Source organism: Giraffa tippelskirchi, chromosome 1 (assembly GCF_054371585.1).
Source record: "Giraffa tippelskirchi isolate mGirTip1 chromosome 1, T2T-mGirTip1v1.2.pri, whole genome shotgun sequence".
Taxonomy (NCBI): domain Eukaryota; kingdom Metazoa; phylum Chordata; class Mammalia; order Artiodactyla; family Giraffidae; genus Giraffa; species Giraffa tippelskirchi.
In genome coordinates, this window is record NC_137275.1 from 183,360,793 (window position 1) to 183,382,663 (window position 21,871).

General features: G+C 37.5%; 1 protein-coding gene across 1 annotated transcript in view; it reads left to right on the plus strand.

Moving 5' to 3' along the window:
• Nucleotides 1–21,871, plus strand: part of LOC145514600 (contactin-associated protein-like 3) — a 207,104-nt gene that overhangs the window by 159,073 nt on the left and 26,160 nt on the right. Inside the window, exons 17-21 of the mRNA XM_081512732.1 lie at nucleotides 4,312–4,439; nucleotides 14,210–14,380; nucleotides 15,549–15,767; nucleotides 19,409–19,648; nucleotides 20,337–20,567. Of these exons, the coding sequence (XP_081368858.1) occupies nucleotides 4,312–4,439; nucleotides 14,210–14,380; nucleotides 15,549–15,767; nucleotides 19,409–19,648; nucleotides 20,337–20,567 (989 nt within the window). The remainder of the gene's footprint in view (nucleotides 1–4,311; nucleotides 4,440–14,209; nucleotides 14,381–15,548; nucleotides 15,768–19,408; nucleotides 19,649–20,336; nucleotides 20,568–21,871) is intronic.

The window sequence follows — 21,871 nt, forward strand, 5'->3', positions numbered from 1 at the left end:
GGAAGAAATATTGAGGAAAAAAATTATAAACATAGAGGTGGAAAACATGTACTGATAAGATATGCCTATATGTATGAAGTTGAAACATAAGAAAGCAGTCAGATCCTATTAACAAAGATGATTGTGGTTTACAAAGGAACTAAACGACTGCTTAGAAATGAAAATATTTTTGAAATTTAAACTTGTTTTGTAAATATTTATTAGAATTAAATTGCTTAAAGTGTATATATTGAAATTTATGTAAACCTTAAAGAATTATTTCAATTTAGTAGAGGGAAGAAAGAAAAAATGAGATTTTAAAAACTTAGTTAATACATAAGAAGATAGAAAGTGAGATTGAAAAAGAAGAGAAAACAACAAGTCTGAGATAAAAATGTGTGAACAATCATGCACAATAAATGTGACAAAAATAACCATTTAGATCCAGATCTCATATTACATCTTGTTTGTACAAGTGGAAATATTGAAAGCAAAGAATTACCAGCTAAATATCACAAAGTCAGTAAATTTTAAAGGTTTTTTAGATGGACTAAGATCATTGTTACTATGTAATGATACTTCTTAATTTCACCAGAGAAAATTAACCATCCTAAACATGTATGCTTCCAATAAAAATGACTAGAAATATATATAGAAAAAATTTGACAGAACTGAAAGAAGAAATTCACAAAACAACCATGATAAGAATATCTGTTTGTAATTGGTCATCAAATGAACAAAAATTAGTAAGAACATAAAATATTTTCAAATTAAGTTAACAGCTTGATTTGTTGGGAACATAAAATTATAGAACACATAATTTTCTCAAGCATATGTGGTGCCTTTCTGCAAACTGATTTTCCCAATGTTCCATAAAGCAAAACTCAAAAACTTTTAGTGTAGTTATTATCCTATGGACAGTTTCTCTGATAGCAATGCAATTAGGTCAGAAATGAATAATAGAAAGCTAAAAAAAATATATGAGTTAATTCAAAACCGCAATTGGAAAGATTGGAAACAAGGAAACAAAGGTTATATTACTCATAGAAAATATGGTTGTCAACAAAGAAAACCTAAGAGAACGAACAGAAATATTATTGAAATTAATGAGAGCTTGGTAAGACTACTTACTGAGTCACAGAATAACTGAATTCTTATCAAGAATGTGTTATGAGAAAGTCCTATAAAAACCAGTTGCAAAAGCAACAAAATAGTATTGTATCTTGAAATAAAGATAGCAAAAATATGCAAGACTTTGATTAAAAAAGACTTTATAAAACTTTATTATGAAAATACAAGAAGACCTGAATAAATGGAGACATCACACCACTACTATGAATAGGAAAACTAAGTATCTCTCCTCCAAATAAATTTCTTGATTCCATTTAATTCCAAATAAATGCTAGACATTTGTTTATTATTTTTAAATAGTGACAAAATGGTTCTAAAACTCATTTTGGAAAATAATGGTGCATAAATAGCTAAGACAACTATGAAGATGAAAACAAGGTGAGGAGACCAGCCCTACCAGACATGCTGCTGCTGCTGCTAAGTCGCTTCAGTCGTGTCTGACTCTGTGCGACCCCGTAGACAGCAGCCCACCAGGCTCCCCCGTCCCTGGGATTCTCCAGGCAAGAATACTGGAGTGGGTTGCCATTTCCTTCTGCAATGCATGAAAGTGAAAATTGAAAGTGAAGTCGTTCAGTTGCATCCAACTCATTCCGACCCCATGGACTGCAGCCTACCAGGCTCCTCCATCCATGAGATTTTCCAGGCAAGAGTACTGGAGTAGGTTGCCATTGCCTTCTCCATACCAGACATGAAGACGTCTTAATGATAACTCAGTAATTAATACAGCATGACTTTGCCAAAGGGGTGAGCCAGTAGAACAGCAAAACCCAATAAAGAGCTTGGAACTTTCAAAATATGTAATTCTGGGTGATGAAAACTATACTGTCACCAGTCCCTCTTTCTCCCCAATTATTATAACACTTAAAGTTGACACAGTATTTGTCCCTTGCAACTTTCCCAACAACTCAAAGTTCTTAAAGATCTATTATACCTCAAAAATATCTAATGACAAACAACAAACAGAATTTCTAAAGCATTAGACTCTCTGAAAAAAGTGAATTTGGAAATTCTCCTACTGAATGTTTAAAACTGTTGTGAGAAATTGTTATGCCTAGAAATGCAATCTTTACAAATTTGGGGAAAAATTGAAAAGCAAGAAGAAAAGTGGGATATAATCATAAATTAGGCAGTTTTGAATGAATCTGGTGACCATAGCATTGCAGAGTCGAGCACAACTGTGCGACTGAGCATGAGTATGATCTGTTGACCATGGGTTACAATATTTTGCATAAAGCATGGGCAATTGGAAATGATCTATACTAATAAAGAATTTTGAAGTAAGAATTGTTTAAAATTTTCTCAGATTCAGGAAGGTACTTTATGATATTATCTACCTTAATACACACTATTTACATTATGATTTTTTAAAGTTTTTTTAGGTTTGTGAATGCATTGTCAGTGTTAAAAACAGAACTACAGTGTAGCTTTTTCCTATATTAGAAAGTGTAGCTTTTAAATGTTTCCTTAAAATTCAAAGTTTCTCAATGAAGAACTAATACACTTACAGTTTTCCTCTAAGATATCTGCCAAAATAGCAGTCATAAGAATTAAAATACTTATTTGTAATGCTTACTGATACTTAATACTAGGAATTAATTTGGTGTGCTAGTCCTGTGTTTATAACAAAATAACTTTCCATACTGATCGCCCTGCAATTTAGCGGCACCTTCTAGCTTGTGATCCCAACAAAGTCAGGTGTTCTGTGTTTGGGATGAAGCCTGTGTGCTTTTATCGGTAGCAGTCGCAGGGGCTTCCCCAGATAAAACCATGTTGCTTAAGTCAGTCTGATTTTTTTAAGCAATTTCATTTTTAATACTTGTTTCTTCAATTTTAGGGTATTTATTTCCTATTTTTCATATCTTACACATGCACTGCCAGTCACTGTGCTCAAATTTTTAAATAAAATAAAAATCTTAATAATTTTTCATTTTCCAACTTACAAGAATATTTTGATGCCTAACAGCACTGGAATGATTAGCTATTAGGAAGTTAGGTGTTAGCTATTAGCTAGTTAGGAAGATTCTTTTTTTTTGCAGCAAAGCTCTGAGGTGACCGGCACTATTTTTGATAATGCTTCAACTTATATAAATATGTATATAATTTGGAACAATTACTATATATATATATATATATATGAGTGACTGATGATTTTGTAATTGTTAAAAATGAAAACTTGCTAGGTTCTGCGCATAACAATAGACAAAATAGTATTTGTCCATAAATCAGAAGTACATATGTAATTGAAATATGCAATGAAAAATATGAACAGCTTACAGAAACCTTTCTACTTTGTCCAGAGAGGACACTGGCAGTGCAACCAGCTTACCAACCAGGTCCTCTGGCTTTTGTTCCAGTCATTAAACTGTATTGAACCATAGATTTTAACATGTCCCAAAATAGTCACTTACATGATGATATTATTGTTATTTTTATTATTTATAACATCCACTAGGTTTCTAGGGGACATTAACAATGGATTTTCTGTTCACTTCCCCAACATACAGGGCATGACTAATAGAGGATGTGCAATACGTGTTTGCTGAATGAATAGATGGTGAAAATTATTGGCAAAGCACTTTCCCATGCATTAGCCCATTTATTGGTTTTAAGAATACATTGTATCATATCTTCATCATGGTTTAGAATCAGTATTTTGTTTTGATTTTGTTTTTAAATTTATGGCTTCGACAAATAAGGAAATGCCTCATAACCACAGTAGGAATTTCTGAAACTTTTAGTAAAAAAAAAAAAAGAAAGGTCCAAAAATTGAAAACGTGTTTCTTGTCAGTCAGATGGTTTTGGTTTTTGTCTTTTGCCTTTTTTTTTTTTTTAATTTAAATCAAGGCAGACTGCTTTTGCCTCTGTAAATTTTACATTCTAGTATGACACACTGGCTGAATTGCAAACAGCAATAAGCTGCTTAATTGCATTGAAATGTAATTTCATGTCTGTTCCTATGACCACAATTTTGGACCTGCCTGCTTTTTTCTCTATGGTCCTGTAGATGAACAAAGTCTCTGGCCCTCAGAAGATTTCATTCAGTACATTAGTATGTTTGTAAGTGTTCGGATGAGCTGTTTGATTTCCCTATTGTTATATGTTTACAAATTTAGCTTAATACCCCTTGAACTGCAATAAAATGCTTTTACTTTTCTGTACATTATTGAGAATGATGTTAAGGTGGTTATGTTTATTTTCTAGGACCAACAACACAGTAGTCCTTTCCCATAAGAAGCACCTGCCAGTTACTCAGGTTGTGATGAAAGACAGAGGGCAACCACATTATGAAGCGGCTTATTCACTGGGTCCTCTGCTCTGCTCGGGGGACAGTAAGTAGTGGCAAGGGGAACTGCCTTGACCCACGCTAATGTATTTCAGTATTTTATGAGAAATCTAGCTGCCTGGGTTCATAGAATCACTGTCTATACTGATAATCTGTACTTTGTTAGGAATGTATTAACCTATAAAATAAGTGTATATTGCTAATATAATTGCAAAAAAATACTGCCTCTGGATTATGCATTTTTATAACATGTAGGGCTTCCCAGGTGGCACTAGCAGTAAAAATCTCGCCTGCCAATGCAGGAGACGCAGGTTTGATCCTTGGGTTGGAAAGATCCCCTGGAAAAGGGCATGACAACCCACTCCAGTACTCTTGCCTGGAGAATTTTAATCCTGTGGACAGAGGAGCCTGGCGGCCTACAGTCCATAGGGTTGCAGAGAGCTGGACATGACTGAAGTGACGTAGTACACAGGCACACATATAGCATTTACATCAGACTCTGCTGAAACACTCATGGAATTATTTGATATATCATGTAACTTGTTCAGCAAACATCTAATATGGACCTACTAAGTATAAGACATTTTGCTGAGGGCTGAGATGCCTGAGATTGGTAAAATAATGAGAAAATGAGAGGACAGAATCCATCAAGTATCAGTTCAGTCCAGTCGCTCAGTCGTGTCTGACTCTTTGCAACAAAAGCATGCCAGGCCTCACTGTCCATCACCAACTCCTGGAGTTTACCCAAACTCATGTCCATTGAGTCGGTGATGCCATCAAACCATCTCATCCTCTGTCATCCCCTTCTTCTCCTGCCCTCAATCTTTCCTAGCATCAGGGTCTTTTCAAATGAGTCAGTGCTTCACATCAGGTGGCCAAAGTATTGGAGTTTCAGCTTCAGCATCAGTCCGTCTAATGAACACCCAGGACTGATCTCCTTTAGGACGGACTGGTTGGATCTCCTTGCAGTCCAAGGGACTCTCAAGAGTCTTCTCCAACACCACAGTTCAAAAGCATCAATTCTTCAGCGCTCAGCTTTCTTTATAGTTCAACTCTCACATCCATACATGACAGCCTTGAATATGTCAGCAAATTTGGAAAACTCAGCAGTGGCTGCAGAACTGGAAAAGGTCAGTTTTCATTCCAGTCCTAAAGAAAGGAAATGCCAAAGAATGCTCAAACTATAGCACAATTGCAGTCATCTCACACGCCAGTAAAGTAATGCCCAAAATTCTCCAAGCCAGGCTTCAGCAATACATGAACCATGGACTTCCAGATGTTCAAGCTGGTTTTAGAAAAGGCAGAGGAACCAGAGATCAAATTGCCAACATCCGCTGGATCATGGAAAAAACAATAGAGTTCCAAAAAACATCTATTCTGCTTTATTCACTATGCCAAAACATTTGACTGTGTAGATCACAATAAACTGTGGAAAATTCTGAAAGAGATGGGAATACCAGACCACCTGACCTGCCTCTTGAGAAACCTGTATGCAGGTCAGGAAGCAACAGTTAGAACTGGACATGGAACAACAGATTGGCTCCAAATAGGAAAAGGAGTACGTCAAGGCTGTATATGGTCACCCTGCTTATGTAACTTATATGCAGAGTACATCATGAGAAAGGCTGGGCTGGAGGAAGCACGAGCTGAAATCAAGATTGTCAGGAGAAATATCAATAGCCTCAGATATGCAGATGACACCATCCTTATGACAGAAAGTGAAGAAGAACTAAAGAGCCTCTTGATGAAAGTGAAAGAGGAGACTGAAAAAGTTGGCTTAAAGCTCAACATTCAGAAAACTAAGATCATGGCATCCGGTCCCATCACTTCAGAGCAAATAGATGGGGAAACAGTGGAAACAGTGGCTGACTTTATTTTTGGGGGCTCCAAAATCACTGCAGATGGTGATTGCAGCCATGAAATTAAAAGACGCTTACTCCTTGGAAGGAAAGTTATGACCAACCTAGACAGCATATTGAAAAGCAGAGACATTTCTTTGTCAACAAAGGTCCGTCTAGTCAAGGCTATGGTTTTTCCAGTGGTCATGTATGGATGTGAGAGTTGGACTGTAAAGAAGGCTGAGTGCCGAAGAATTGATGCTTTTGAACTATGGTGTTGAATAAGACTCTTGAGAGTCCCTGGGACTGCAAGGAGATCCAACCAGTCCATCCTAAAGGAGATCTGTCCTGGGTGTTCATTGGAAGGGCTGATGCTGAAGCAGAAACTCCAATACTTTGGCCACCTGATGCAAAGTACTGACTCATTGGAAAAGACCCTGATGCTGGGAAATATTGAGGGCAGGAGGAGAAGGGGACGACAGAGGATGAGATGGTTTGATGGCATCACCAACTCAATGGACACGGATTTGGTTGGACTCGGGGAATTGGTAATGGACAGGGAGGCCTGGCGTGCTGTGATTCATGGGGTTGCAAAATGTTGGACATGACTGAGTGACTGAAGTGAACTGACTAGATGGACTTTTGTTGGCAAAGTAAGGTCTCTGCTTTTTAATATGCTGTCTCAGTTGGTCATAACTTTCCTTCCAAGGAGTAAGCATCTTTTAATTTCATGGCTGCAATCACCATCTGCAGTGATTTTGTGCCCAGAAAAATGAAGTCAGCCACTGTTTCCACTATTTCCCCATCTATTTGCCATGAAGTGATGGGACCAGATGCCATTATCTTAGTTTTCTGAACATTGAGCTTTAAGCCAACTTTTTCACTCTCCTCTTTCAGTTTCATCAAGAGGCTCTTTAGTTCTTCACTTTCTACCATAAGGGTGGTGTCATCTGCATATCTGAGGCTATTGATATTTCTCCCAGCAATCTTGATTCCAGCTTGTGCTTCTTCCAGCCCAGCATTTCTCATGATGTACTCTGTGTAAAAGTTAAATAAGCAGGGTGACAATATACAACCTTGACATACTCCTTTTCCTATTTGGAACCAGTCTGTTGTTCCATTTCCAGTTCTAACTGTTGCTTCTTGACCTACATACAGAGTTCTCAGGAGGCAGGTCAGGTGGTATGGCATTCCCATCTCTTTCAGAATTTTCCAGTTTATTGTGATCCACACAGTCGAAGGCTTTTGCATAGTCAATAAAGCAGAAATAGATGTTTTTCTGGAACTTTCTTGCTTTTTTGATGATCCATCCGATGTTGGCAATTTGATCTCTGGTTCCTATCTATGCATTAATGCCTTTTAGTAGTTGTGAATATTTACACTGGAAGCCTTGATGCTCTTAATTCCACTTACCCCTCCAACTGTAACTTAATTTCTTTCATATCGTTCAGTGCCTCCAAATAACTGAAGTAAAGTAAGAGTTCTATCTTTAATTTCCCTACTTCTAGTCTCTCTTCAATACAAGACAGAGATTCTCCTTCGTCACTCCTCAGAAACTGAGGTCACCAATGAGAACTCGACATTGCTAAGTCCAATTCTTATTCTCTGATAAATATCTGAATTTGCTTGTCAGTAGCTTTGGAGTTCCCCCATGATTCCCTCTTCTTGAAGTCACTTTCTTTACTTGGTAGCCATCTTACCACAAAATTCTGGTTTTTCTTCCCTTCTCTCCCTAACCTTTCTTCATCTCGCCAGTGGGATAATATTAGGGTTCCCCAAGGCTCCACTCTGTCCGCTTTCCTGTCTATTCTCCACTGGTGATCTTTTTCCATCATTTCATGGTTTTAAATACTGCACAGACAGTGATTCATGAAGCAGTTATCTCAGGACTCTGAAAAGCGAACAGTAGCAGGGAACAGAAAGCAGAATTCACCATGTACTTTCCTCCAATATCTCTTAGCCATGGGATCACAAATGGAGAGAGTTCCAGGAGAAGTCCTCTAGTAGTGATTGGAGGAGGGGACAAGGCGCTTCAGTCAGTGAGTACAGGAATCTCATCCCTCTCCCCCTTATCTCTGTTTTCCGAGGTTCCAGTTCCCAGGGAACCCCATGGTAACAGTGGCAGAAACTGCCTCAAGAATGTGCAAGAGCCAGAGCTCTGAAAAAGGAATCTTCTGCTCTGGACAGGACAGCCCTGACTTCCAAACAGTGGCAGACTCATGTTACTTTTGTTTTCTTTCTCTGTTCACCCATCACTTGGCAACGGATGTAGGTACAGGAACAGAAGTAAATAGGAAAGCACAATAAAGCAGGCTAAATAGAGCCCAAGTTTTCTGGCTATGTGAATGAAAAGAGAGCCCCAGGGAACTGGAAAGTATTGGAAGAGCACAGAGAGGAAAGAGTTCACGAAAGTGATGTTATAAGTTGCTTACGAAATCGTGGGTTCACCTCCAAGCTACAGATGCCTCAAAGTGGTCCTAATTATAGACCAAGAAGTTGAGAATGAGCGAAGAAGCTACCACCCAGGACTCAGACTGGCCACTGTGTGGTGCAAAGGTGAGGCAGATCTGAAAAGTACTGCAAAAACTTTGAAAACTGGACTGCCGTAAGAGCCATGGACCAAGAGGGAAGGTTGAAATGTGTGGGCAGATCAAAACCAGGCCAACAGGCCTGAAAAATAAAAATATCAACATACTCCTTGCATTTAAACAAAGCTCCCAGTTTGTTAACATAATATTGTAAATATCTATTAAATAATCCAAAATTACTTAACATACAAAGAACCAGAAAAATCAAAGTTTGCATAAGAAAATGTAATCAATAGATAACCAATAACACAGAGGTTAAAATTAACTGATAAAGACTCTAAAACAACTGTTACACAAAAACTGTAATGAATAATAATAAATGCTTTTGAAACAAATGAAAAAGTGAATGTTTCAACAAAGAAATAGGCTATGTAAAGGAGAGCTAAAAGGAAACTTTAGAACTGAGAAGTATAGCAATGGAACTAAAAGATGCACTGGATGGGCTAAGTATAAGATTTGAGATGAAACAGCCAAGATAGATAGATAGAAATCTTGAAGATAGATAAATAGAAATTATCCAATCTAAAAAAGAGAAAGAAAAAAAGATTGAAAAAAATGAATAGGGTCTCAGGGACCTGTGAGTTAATAATAAAAACATATATAATATTCATGTAATTGAATTTCCAGAAGAAGAGAGGAAAAGTGTTGGTCCTGAAAAAATATTTAAAAAGATAATGGCTGAAAACTTTCCAAGTTTGCCAAAAGAGAAACTGGGAAGTTGAATGAATTTGAAACAGGATACACTCCAAGAAATTCACATCTAGACATATTGTAAGCAAACTGATGAAAACTAAAGACAATGAGAAGAATTTTTTGAAAGCAGCCGGAGAGAATAATGATGCTTTGCCTATAGGAAAACACCAATTCAGATGACAGCAAGTTTCTCATCAGAAATATGGAGGCCAGAAGGAAATGGAAAAATATTTCTATTTTGAAAGTATTGTCAGTTGAGAATTCTGTGTTCGGCAAAAATATCCTTTAGGAATGTAGGTAAAGGTTTTAAATATCTCCAATGAAAGAAAACTAAAAGCATTCATTGCCAGAAAGCATCCTTTAAAAGAATTTCTAAAGGAAGGTTCTTAGAAAAGAAGTGGTATCAGAAGGAAATTTGGAACTTCAGGGATAAAACAATCAGCATCAGAAATGGTAAATACCTGGGTAATTTGATAGGTTATTTTCCTGTTGAGTTATTTTAAATGTATCTGAGGACTGAAAGCACAACACTCTTTCACAGGGCTTTTATTTCATGTAGATGTAATACAAGTAGCAACAACATCAACAAGAGTAGATAAGGGTCAAAATTGTTTCCGAGGTTTTTACAAATCACCTAAAGTGGTTAAAACATAGATTTTAAGCAGACTGAGAAAGTAAGTATATATATTTTAATCCCTAAAAGAACCAATTAAGAATCTTCTACAGGCAAATACAAATAGAATACTGCAAAGTATTTAAATAACCCAAAAGAAGGCAGAAAGGGGGAAACAGAAGAATGAAAATTAGGACAAATAGGAAAAAATAATGAAATGAAGCACTAACATATCAACATTTATATTTAATGTAAGTAGTCTAAATAACCTCATAAAAGACACTGTTAGGACTCAACTGTATACTGTCTATAGGAAATTCAATTCAAATATAATGACATAATAAAAGAAAATGATGGAGAAAGATACACTACACGAACACTGGAGTTTCTATATTAAAATCTTTACTTGAAAGCAAAGTAAATTAATAGATATAAAAAAGAACTAGAAGACCTAAGAATCTTAAATATGTGTGCAAATGACTGAGCTTCAAAATACATAAAGCAAAATTTGACAGGATGGAAAAGAAAAATAGAGAAATGCACAATTATAATTAGAGTCTAATACTCCTTTCTCATTAATATATGGAACTAATAGAGGGAAAATTAGCAAGGATATGGAAAACCTGAATGACATCAGAATCCAACTGACATTTATAGAATACTCTACCAACAGTAGAATACACATTCTTTTCAAATGCACGTGAATCTTTAACCCAGACACAGCATATTCTGTGTCATAAAGCAAACATTAGCAAATATTAAATAATTTAAATCATACAAAATGCATTCACTGATACAATCAAATTAAATTAGAAATAAATACAAAAGATAGGAAGAAAATCTCCAAACACTTAGAAATTAAACTTTAGATCCTTAAATAATACCCAAGTCAAGGACAAGTTCTCAATAGATCTGTTAATATATTTTGAACTGAATGAAAATTAAAATACAGAATACCAAAATTTGTAGTATTAAATTTTGACACAGCAGTGGTCAGAGGGATGTTTGTAGCAATAAGTACTTATATTATGAAATAAAAAAGATCTCAGTTCAATAATGTAAGCTTTCACCAAAATAAACTAGAAATAGAAGGGAAAAATAAACCTAAAACAAGCAGAAAGAAGGAACTAATAAAGACAAAAATAGAAATCAATTAAATTAAAAGCAGAATATATACTGATCTATAAAAATTAAAGTGATTCTTTTAATACTATTCTAAAATACTAACAAAATAGTTAAGCCTCTAACAAAACTATCCAAAAAAAGATAGAAATTACCGATATGGAAATTGAGTGTTGGGATAACACTGCAGACACCACAGGCATCAAGAGTATAAAAAAGTACACTACAAACAACTGTACAAGTATTAAATCTATTCTATAGGTGAAGTGGACCAGTTCCTTGAAAACCACTAACAACCAAAACTCACTGAAAATGAATGAGACAACTGGAATAGACCTAATAGTATTAATGGAATTGAGTTTGTAATTAAAAACCTTCAAAAAAATCCAGACCAAGCTTGACTCACTGATGAATTCTACCCAAGAAATAGTACCATATCTATAAAATCTCTTTCAGACAGTAGAAAAGGAAATTCTTTTTAGCATTTAAAGCAGAATGTTGCTCTGATATTGAAACTAGACAAACACAGTAAAAAAAAAAGATAACTACTAACAATGTTATTACTAACACAGATGCAAAAAATATCAACAAAACATTAACAAATAACCCAGGGATACATATTTTTTTAAATGCACCACCACCAACTGCAGTTTATCCTGGATGCAAGGCTGACTCAGTATTTGGAAGTTGATCAATGTAATCTACCACGTTAACATGGTTAAAGGAAGAAAAATTATGCCAGATGCTTTTTCTGTATCAATTAATATGAACATTATAATATCAATTACTAAAATAACAAATTAAAAATTATAATTTATATCATAATAGCATTTATAATGAAGTTCTTAGCAAAGTAGGTGCAAAAGAAAATTCTTCAGCCTAATAAGACAGTGTCTGTACAAAAGTATCATAATTATTGGCAAAAAACTGAATGCTTTTCCCCTCAGGATGGGAACAAGATTAGCATATCCAATCTCACCACTTTTATTCAACAATATTTATCATTGTCTTAGCCAGGGCAATAATGTAAGAAAGAAAATAAGTGCATAAAGACTGGAAAGCAAGAAAGAAAACTCTATTTGCATATGCACACTTGATTGGTTGATTGGTTGTTTAGTCACTAAGTTGTATCCAACTCTTCTGCCACTCCATGAACTGTACCTGCCAGTTCCCTCTGTCTATGGGATGTTCCAGGCAAGCATACTGGAGTGGGTTGCCATTTCCTGCTCTAGGGGATCTTCTCATCTCAGCGACTGAATCCACATCTTCTGTATTGCAGGCAGATTCTTTACCACTGAGCCACCAGGGAAGCCTGCACACATGATTGCCTACATAGAAAATCTCAAGGAATGTACTACCCAAAACAGAAACAAAAACCTTACTAGGTCTTATAAGTGAGCTCAACAAGATCTCAAAATGCAATGTCAACAACAGGCAAATCAGTTATATATGCTAGCAATGTAAACTGGAAACCAAAATCTATAAGAGAATATCATTTTCAGTATCTCCAAAGAACATGTAATACTCAGGTATATGTTTAACAAAAACATATATAAAATCTGTAAACCAAATAAATGACTAAATACTGAAGAATCAAAAAATCTGAATAAAGGAAGAGATATACTGTGTTAATGGATTGGAAGACTCAACATAAGAAAGATGTCAGTTCCCCCCAAGCTAAACACACTCTTCACCAAAGAGGACATAAGGTGGCAAATAAGCGCATGAGAAGATGCCCGATATCATTATCTATTAGAGAAGGAAAATTAAAACCACAATGAAATACTACTTTACATCAATTTGAATTACTAGGATAAAAAAATATGTATACTAACAATGTAAAATGCTGGTAAAGATATAAAACAACTATATCTCTTACACACTGATCATGGGAATTAAAAGTGGTATGATCACTCTGGAAAACTGTTTGGCAGTATCTTATAAAGTTAAACATATACTTACCATATGACCCAGGAATCATGCTCCTGGGAATTTACCCTAGAGAAATGAAAATATACGCTCACACAAAATCTTTTCACAAATGTTTGTTCTTGTGGTTGTGCTCAGTTGCCCAGTCGTGTCTGCCTCTTTGCAACTCAAGGCTCCTCTGTCCATGGAATTTTCCAGGCAAGAATACTGGAGTGGGCTGCCATTTCCTACTTCAAGGGGTCAAACCTCTGTCTCCTGCATTGACAGGAAGATTCTTTAGCACTGTGCCACACAAATTTTTAGAGCATTTCTATTTGTAGTTGACCAAATTTGGGAACAACTTTAGTGTTCTTAAATATGGATAAATAAACAATGGCACATTCATGTGATAGAATACTGCAGAGCAGTAAAAAAAGAACAGATGTTGACATGCAACATCTCAAATGAATCTCAAAGGCTTTATGTTGTTGCATACTGCTTGACTCCATTTATATGTTATTTGGGAAAGGTAAAACTGTAATACAGAGACTAGTTCATGACTGCCAGGCTGAGGGGTGGGTAGAGGATGTGACTATAAAGATATAGCAAGAGAGAGTTCTTTGGGGGTGATGGAACTGTTCTTTATTCTGATTTTGATGATGGTTACATAAATCCATGCATGTGTTAAAATTCATGTAACTGCAAAAGTCTGTAAACTTTATATAACTGTAAAACCCTAAAAAGTCAATTTTACTCTATGATAATTTAGTTAAAAAAAAAAGAACAAAAAAACCAGGCCTTTACCAAAGTGATTATCCATCCACTTACCTGCAACCATGTCCAGATTCTTAATCCTCAAAAGAATCACTATTTAGACATTCATCTCATGGCCACATGTTCAGAAGAACTCGCATAAGAAGGCTTGTATGGATGAATAATGCGTTGAATAGATAAATAATGCATTGAACGGTAAAAATGCTAGAAATATAAAAGGCAATTGTTACTTGTATTTTACTGCTATTGTTATTGTCTTTTTTTTTCTTTTTGTAAACAGATTCATTTTGGAATTCAGCTTCCTTCAATACTGAGACTTCGTACCTTCATTTCCCCACGTTCCGAGGAGAGCTTAGTGCTGATGTGTCTTTCTTTTTTAAGACCACAGCCTCTTCAGGGGTGTTTTTAGAGAACCTGGGAATCACAGACTTCATCAGGCTAGAGCTGCGAGGTGAGTTGTCCACCCTGCACAAAGCCACTGGGGTACTCAGTAATTAACAATAACCTTGCTGGTAACCTAACTCCTGATACACTGACATGCTTCCTTTGTCGGTTATATTTTTTCTTAAATACTAAGTGGAAAGTGAAACAGTGATTCCTGCAACACACAACAGTCTGTACAATTCCTTGCTGTCTTAATTCTGTGTGCAAAAAGGGTATTAAACCAAACTGGTCAAACAACTTCTTACTAAATCACAACATTATGTGATTTAATTGACTAAACACATTGTTTATATGTATGCAGACAAAACTTAATGTCTTGCTATCTGAAATTCACCTAATGCTTTTAAAACTACATAAAGGTTTAGGGTTATCGTTACCATCTTTCAAATTCCATATATATGCATTAGTATACTGTATTGTTGTTTTTCTTTCTGGCTTACTTCACTCTGTATAATGGGCTCCAGTTTCATCCATCTCAGTAGAACCGATTCAAATGTATTTTTTTTATGCATAGAACAATTTTATGGACTCTGAGGGAGAAGGTGAGGGTGGGACGTTCTGGGAGAATAGCATTGAAACATGTATATTATCATATGTGAAACAGAACACCATTCCATGTTCGATGCATGAGACAAGGGCTCAGGGCAGGGGGAATGGGATGACCCAGAGGGATGGGATGGGGAGGGAGGTGGGTGGGGGGTCCAGGAAGGGGAACACATGTAAACCCATGGCTGATTCATGTCAATGTATGGCAAAAACTATTACAATATTGTAAAGTAATTAGCCCCCAACTAAAATAAATAAATTTATATAAAAAAAAAAAACTACATAAAGGTTTAAACCACCTTTAAATAAAATCACTTCTATGTGTAAAGTCAGATAAAATATTAGTTTTGTTTCTCTAGGTAAATATCTCTATTGCTTGGGGCTTAGCAGGATGAACAGTAAACTCTGGGGAGAAATATGTTAAAATCAGCTTCACCTTTCTCTCTCCAGGATACAGGTTTATTCTCCACCCCAACCCCTCCCCAACCAACTCAGACTGACATATGTCTGCATCCCTAACATGTCTTCTTTCATAAGGAGCGTGTCATAGTGCTTTTTTCAGATCTACTCAAGACTAAATTTTCTCTCCTGTGAATGAACTCGGGCATCTCTCATGTTTTTATTTCCAGCCCCAACAGAAGTAACCTTTTCCTTTGATGTGGGGAATGGGCCTTGTGAGGTCACGGTGCAGTCTCCCACTGCCTTTAATGACAATCGGTGGCACCACGTGAGGGCAGATCGGAACATTAAAGAAGCGTCCCTTCAAGTGGGTCAGCACCCTCGCAAGACCCAACCTGCCCCAGCTGACGGGCACGCCCGCTTGCAGCTCAACAGCCAGCTTTTCGTGGGTGAGTGCTGTTGGCGGCTTCTAACTGTACCGTGCTCAGAGTGCGAAGACACACCAAGAGGAGATCGCAGCTACAACAGTAGGGATGGTAACAGCTGCCACGACTACCATAGGCACTGGTGGGAGAAGGAGATGCTGAATGAAACCCTCTTTAACTCTCTCCTTCTCCCACTGTGTCCATAAGTTCGTTCTCTACATCTGCGTCTCCATCTTTTCCCTCAGATAGGTTCATCAACACTATTTGTCTAGATTCCGTACATATGCATTAATATACGATACTTGTTTGAGCCCAGCCTGGTGCTCTGTGATTCTGTGATTACCTAGAGGGGTGGGATGAGGGGTGGGAGGGAGTCTCAAGAGTGAGGGGAGATATATATATATATATATGTGTGTGTGTGTAAATATATATATAATTATGACTGATTCACACTGCTGTGCAGCAGAAATCAACACATTATAAAGAAATTATCCTCCAATTAAAAGGTAAATTAAAAAGAAAAAATGTTCTGAACTGAAAAGGAACTTTGAGACTGAAACTCACTGCAGGCAACTCCATAAAGTACAGTTCTGATGTTTGCTGTGGGTAACTTACATCCAGGGGATGGTGAACCAGAGACATTCACAGTGGCACCTCGTGCCATGGAAAGGGGTCCTGGGGGAATCTGAAGGAGCAAAGCTGAAAGTAGAATCTGACTACCAAGTGAGAAGGACACATGGCCCAGTCCCAGGATTTTTCTGCCCCTATGGAGGTCTCATGACCACCTGCATCAGCAAAAGACACTTTCCCAGTTTTCATATCAAGTGAAGGCAAGCGTAAAGGTTGATAGGGAAATATCTGGCTGGGATGCAGTCCTTGTGAGTAGGCTCAAGATCAGTCATCCAAAAAGAGTGGGGCGGGGTGGGATTGCAGGGCTAAGATGGAGCTGATAAAAAAAAAAAAAGAGTCAGTGTGGTTCAGCCACACAGACACTGTGTACCAAGAACTCATTTAATATGAGTATCTCTGCTGTAGATTATGTGACTCAATGGCTCAGTTGTGTCCGATTCTTTACAACCCCATGGACTGTAACCCACCAGGCTCCTCTGTCCATGGGATCCTACAGGCAAGAATACTGAAGTGGGTTGCCATTTTCTACTCCAAGGGATCTTCCTGACCCAGAAACTGAACTCACATCTCTTGCATCTCCTGCAATGGCAAGTGGATTCTTTACCACTGGACCACAGATTGTTATACCCAATTTACAGCTGAGATCATGGAGGTTCAGAGAGATCAAGGGACTTGATCATAGAAACCCAACTATGGCGGATTCATGTCAATGCAAAATAATTTTTAAAAAAAGAAAAAGAAACCCAACTGGAAGGGAAATCAAAACCCCTGTTGGACTGATTCCCAGGCTTGCACTCAATATCATAGATGATTTATGTTTGTTTCAGTTACCTCTTATTGCTACTGTTTATTTAAAAAATTAGCATTTTTTAATCCATTTCTCTCATTTCACTTCTCAGTGAAGTTAAAGAATCAGACTTGTAATTGGGACAAAATCCTCCAAAGTCCCCCCGAAATCAGACAGTAGGAGGCCAGGTCGACAGAAGCAGCCTCGTGTGACTCTGCACAGCAGTATTTAATCCAGCCCAGCGCCCGGTTCCTCTCCACCCTGCTTCCTCTCTGCTGCTCTCATTCGAGCATCATGTTTAGAACCAGAGTGGACTCATTATTCTCTTGTCCTTCTTTAAAGATAAACACTCTGGGTAGTGGAAGCCTTCCCTCTAATTTACTTGCTTCGTCTTTAGTATTGTTTGTTTTTCCCAAAGGGAGAAATAAGTTTTGCTACATTGCTTTTTAGACAACTCTATTCTAATTTGGAAACTAAGCAGATTAACAAAGTAGCTCTCACTTGGTCTGTTCTCACGTATTTTAAAGTAAATAAGGACACAGTCCAATTAAAAATTGACGTAAATCACAAATTAGCACAGAGTCTGCTTTGCCAGAAGTCACCTACTACAATGTTCAGGAACTGATCCTATTGAATGAATTTGTGTGTGTGTGTGTGTGTGTGTGGTGCAGCCCATAGCACCATTAAACTCAGCTTCAAGCACAGTTGGTTCTCACTGAGTCGAGGAGGCTTTCCTGAAAGTTATCAAATTGCGAATCAAACTAAACAGTTCTATTTTCTGATTTAAATTCTGACGATTAACTAACAGAATTTCTAGGAACAAAGTTTGAATGGAAACACTACCTAGAGGTAGTGTTTCCATTAAGGCAATGTTTCTAAATCCTGAGGTGTTAGTTGAAAATTCAATGAATCAGGATCTTTGGAAATAAATCCAAAATCTGTTTTTAGCAGGTACTTCAGGTGACTTCTGTGCTACCATATTAATTATGTTCACATGATGAATGATATAAAAATAGGGAGATATATATTATTTGGTTAATGTTATACCACCTAACTAGGGCTTCCCTGGTAGCTCAGACAGTAAAGCGTCTGCCTACAATGCGGGAGACCCAGGTTCGATCCCTGGGTCGGGAAGATCCACTGGAGAAGGAAATGGCAATCCACTCTAGTATTCATGCCTGGAAAATCCCATGGACTGAGGAGCCTGGTAGGCTACAGTCCGTGGGGTCGCAAAGAGTCGGACACGACTGAGCGACTTCACTTTCACTATACCACCTAACCTCAGAGCTGCTAGGATGGAGTGTGAAAGGCCTGAGGTCCTAAATTTTGATTTTACCTCTTCTGCTTTCTCTTTCTTTGGTCTCTTCTCAGTTCCTTTTCACAGCTTTATTATTCAGAGCTCATCTAAGTAAGAATTAGCATTATATAACACACACAGAATATATAGGGTTGGCCAAAAGGTTCATTTGGCTTTTTCTATAAGATGTTACAATAAATCTTGAATGAACTTTTTGGTCAATCGAATACATAAATTTGTAATACATCTGTTATACAAAAATATATATGCACAAAAATTTTAATATATATAAAATACATGTACAAATTTATGTACCACACATTTATAATATATATTACATTGCAAAGATTTTAAACTATATAACCTTTATTATACATGTCATTGTTTATAAATTTAAGCTTTAAAAAGGATCAGTGGTCTTCATTTTGTCCTTTGAGGAACAAATGTAAAAATGTAAGTCTTTCTAAATATTTTAGAATAAATATTACCAAGTTCACCTTAAAAAATATTTTCATTAATGCTTTAACTCAGTGTCATTTGATGATTCTTAACATTTGATCACAGACTATGTTTTCGGAATTATATTTGTTCATAAAACTTTGAGCAATGACTTTTTTGTCATTATCTATATGGGGCTTCCCTGGTGGCTCACCAGTAAAGAATCCACCTGCAAGTCACGGGGCACAGGAGATACAAGTTTGATCCCTGGATCGGGAAGATCCCCTGAAGGAGAGCATGGCAACCCACTCCAGTATTCTTTCCTGGAGAATCCCATGGACATGGGTAGAAGAGCCTGGTGGGCTACAGTCCATGGGGTACTGTCCATGGGGTCGCAGAGTCGGACATGACGACTGAGCAGAGAGCAGAGATATGGCCTCAGTGCAGCATGAAGGTGAAGTCCTGAATAAGACAGAGAGGAGCGCGTTTGCATTTGCAGTGTTTCCCTTGTAGGTGGAACCGCGAGCCGACAGAGAGGCTTCTTGGGGTGCATTCGGTCTCTGCGATTGAACGGGCTGGCCCTGGATCTGGAAGAAAGAGCCGCGATGACCCCAGGAGTGGAGCCAGGGTGTCCAGGACACTGCAGCACCTACGGCCATCTGTGTCACAATGGAGGGAGGTGTAGAGAAAAGCGCAGAGGGATCACATGTGACTGCACCTTCTCTGCGTATGACGGGCCATTCTGCGAGAACGGTGAGTGTGCCCAAGGAACAGCTTACAGGCAAAGGATGGAGCACGAGAAGTCCCTGAAGATGCTTCTGGCATTTGACTCTGTAATGAAAAGATAAGGCAGTTCTCTGTGATGAGCTGAAATAGAATTGTTTCTATCCCAAATGCCTCCATTTCCCTTGGGAGGAGGTATTCTTGACAAGGCTATGACTGCTTCTGTTAGATCAGAGAGGCATCAATGAGGTCTCCTTGAGGAGAGCAGTAAACTTTAACTATACATTTACACTGGACATTTAATTTTGTATTTTTGAGGCAATAATAAAATATTGTTACTCAATTCTGGGTTATGGGAATATGGAGGGGCTATCTCTTTACTTAAGCTTTATTATTTTTCATCTTAAGTTTTTTTAAGTTAAAAAACAGCAAAGGAGGAGGTCCCTGGTGGCCTAGTGGTTAGGATTTGGTGCTTTCACTGCTATGGCCCGGGTCCAATCTCTGATCAGAGAACTGAGATACTGCAAGCCGTGTGTCACAGCCAAAATAAAAACAAATAATACTAAACTAAAAAATACCCAGCAGCGCATGACATTATTATTTTTCTCTTTTGAGATATTTGAGGATTAGAGATATTCTTTGCACATACAGAAATATACATAATAAGACACGTGCACTTACATATTGCTAATACAACCAAAATTGCTTGCCATTCCAGATATTTCTGCCTATTTTGGAGCTGGCTCCTCAGTGATCTACAATTTTCAAGAACATTACAATGACACCTTTAGCAAGAACTCCAGCTCCTTCGCGGCTTTATTTCATGAGGAGCTGACATTGACAGGAGAAATGGCCACACTGAGCTTCCGGACCATGGGGACACCCAGCTTACTGCTCTATGTGAGCTCATTCTATGAGGAATACCTTTCAGTTATCCTTGCCCCAAACGGTGAGTGTCTTTACTGTAAGAACAAGAAGACTGACTTGGGTGGCGTCCATGTCCTGGCTATTGTAGATAGTGCTGCTGTGAACATTGGGATACACATACCTTTTTGAATTATGGTCCATCAACAGAGGAGTGGATAAAGAAGATGCAGAACAGATATGCCAAAAAATATTACTCAGCCATAAAAAGCAACAAAATTGGGTCATTTGTGGAGATGTGGATGGACCTAGAGAGTGTCATACAGAGTGAAATAAGTCAGAAAGAGAAAAACAAATACTGTACATTAATACATATATGTGGAATCTAGAAAAGCATGTAGATGATCTTATTTGCAAATAGACCACAAACATGGAGAACAATTGCATGGTTACCAAGGGGGAGAGGGTGGGGGTGGGAAAAATTGGGAGGTTGAAATTGACTTATATACACGGTTGATACTATATATGAAATAGAGAACTAATGAAAACATACTGTATAGCGTGGCAGTGGGGGTGAGGGAGTCTTGCCTTCTGAAATGAAATAATTAGTGTCACTGTACGGATATGCAGCAACACAAGAGATGACTCTATACACGGACATCACCAGACGGTCAATACCACAATCAGATTGACTATATTCTTTGCAGCCAAAGATGGAGAAGCTCTATACAGTCAGAAAAAACAAGACTGGGAGCTGACTGTGGCTCAGATCATGAACTCCTTATTGCCAAATTCACACTTAAATTGAAGAAAGTAGGGAAAACCCTTAGGCCATTAAATTATGACCTAAATCAAATCCCTTATGAGTATACAGTGAAAGTGAAAAATAGATTTAAGGCATTAGATCTGATAGACAGAGTGCCTGAAGAACTATGGACGAAGGTTCATAATATTGTACAGGGGGTGGTGATCAAAACCATCTTCAAAAAAAGAAATGCAAAAATGCAAAATGGTTGTCTGAGGAGGCCTTACAAATAGCTGAGAAAAGAAGAGAAGTGAAAGGCAAAGGAGAAAAGGAAAGATATACCCATCTGAATGCAGTGTTCCAAAGAATTTCAAGGAGAGAGAAGAAAGCTTTTCTAAGTGAACAATGCGAAGAAATAGAGGAAAACAATAGAATGGAAAGACTAGAGACCTCATCAAGAAAATTAGAGATACCAAGGGAACATTTCATGCGAAGATGGGCACAATAAAAGACAGAAATGGTATGGACCTATCAGAAGCAGAAGAGATTAATTAAGAGGTGGCAAGAATACACAGAAGAACTATACAAAAAAGATCTTAATGACCCAGAAAACCATGATGTGATCACTCACCTAGAGCCAGAAA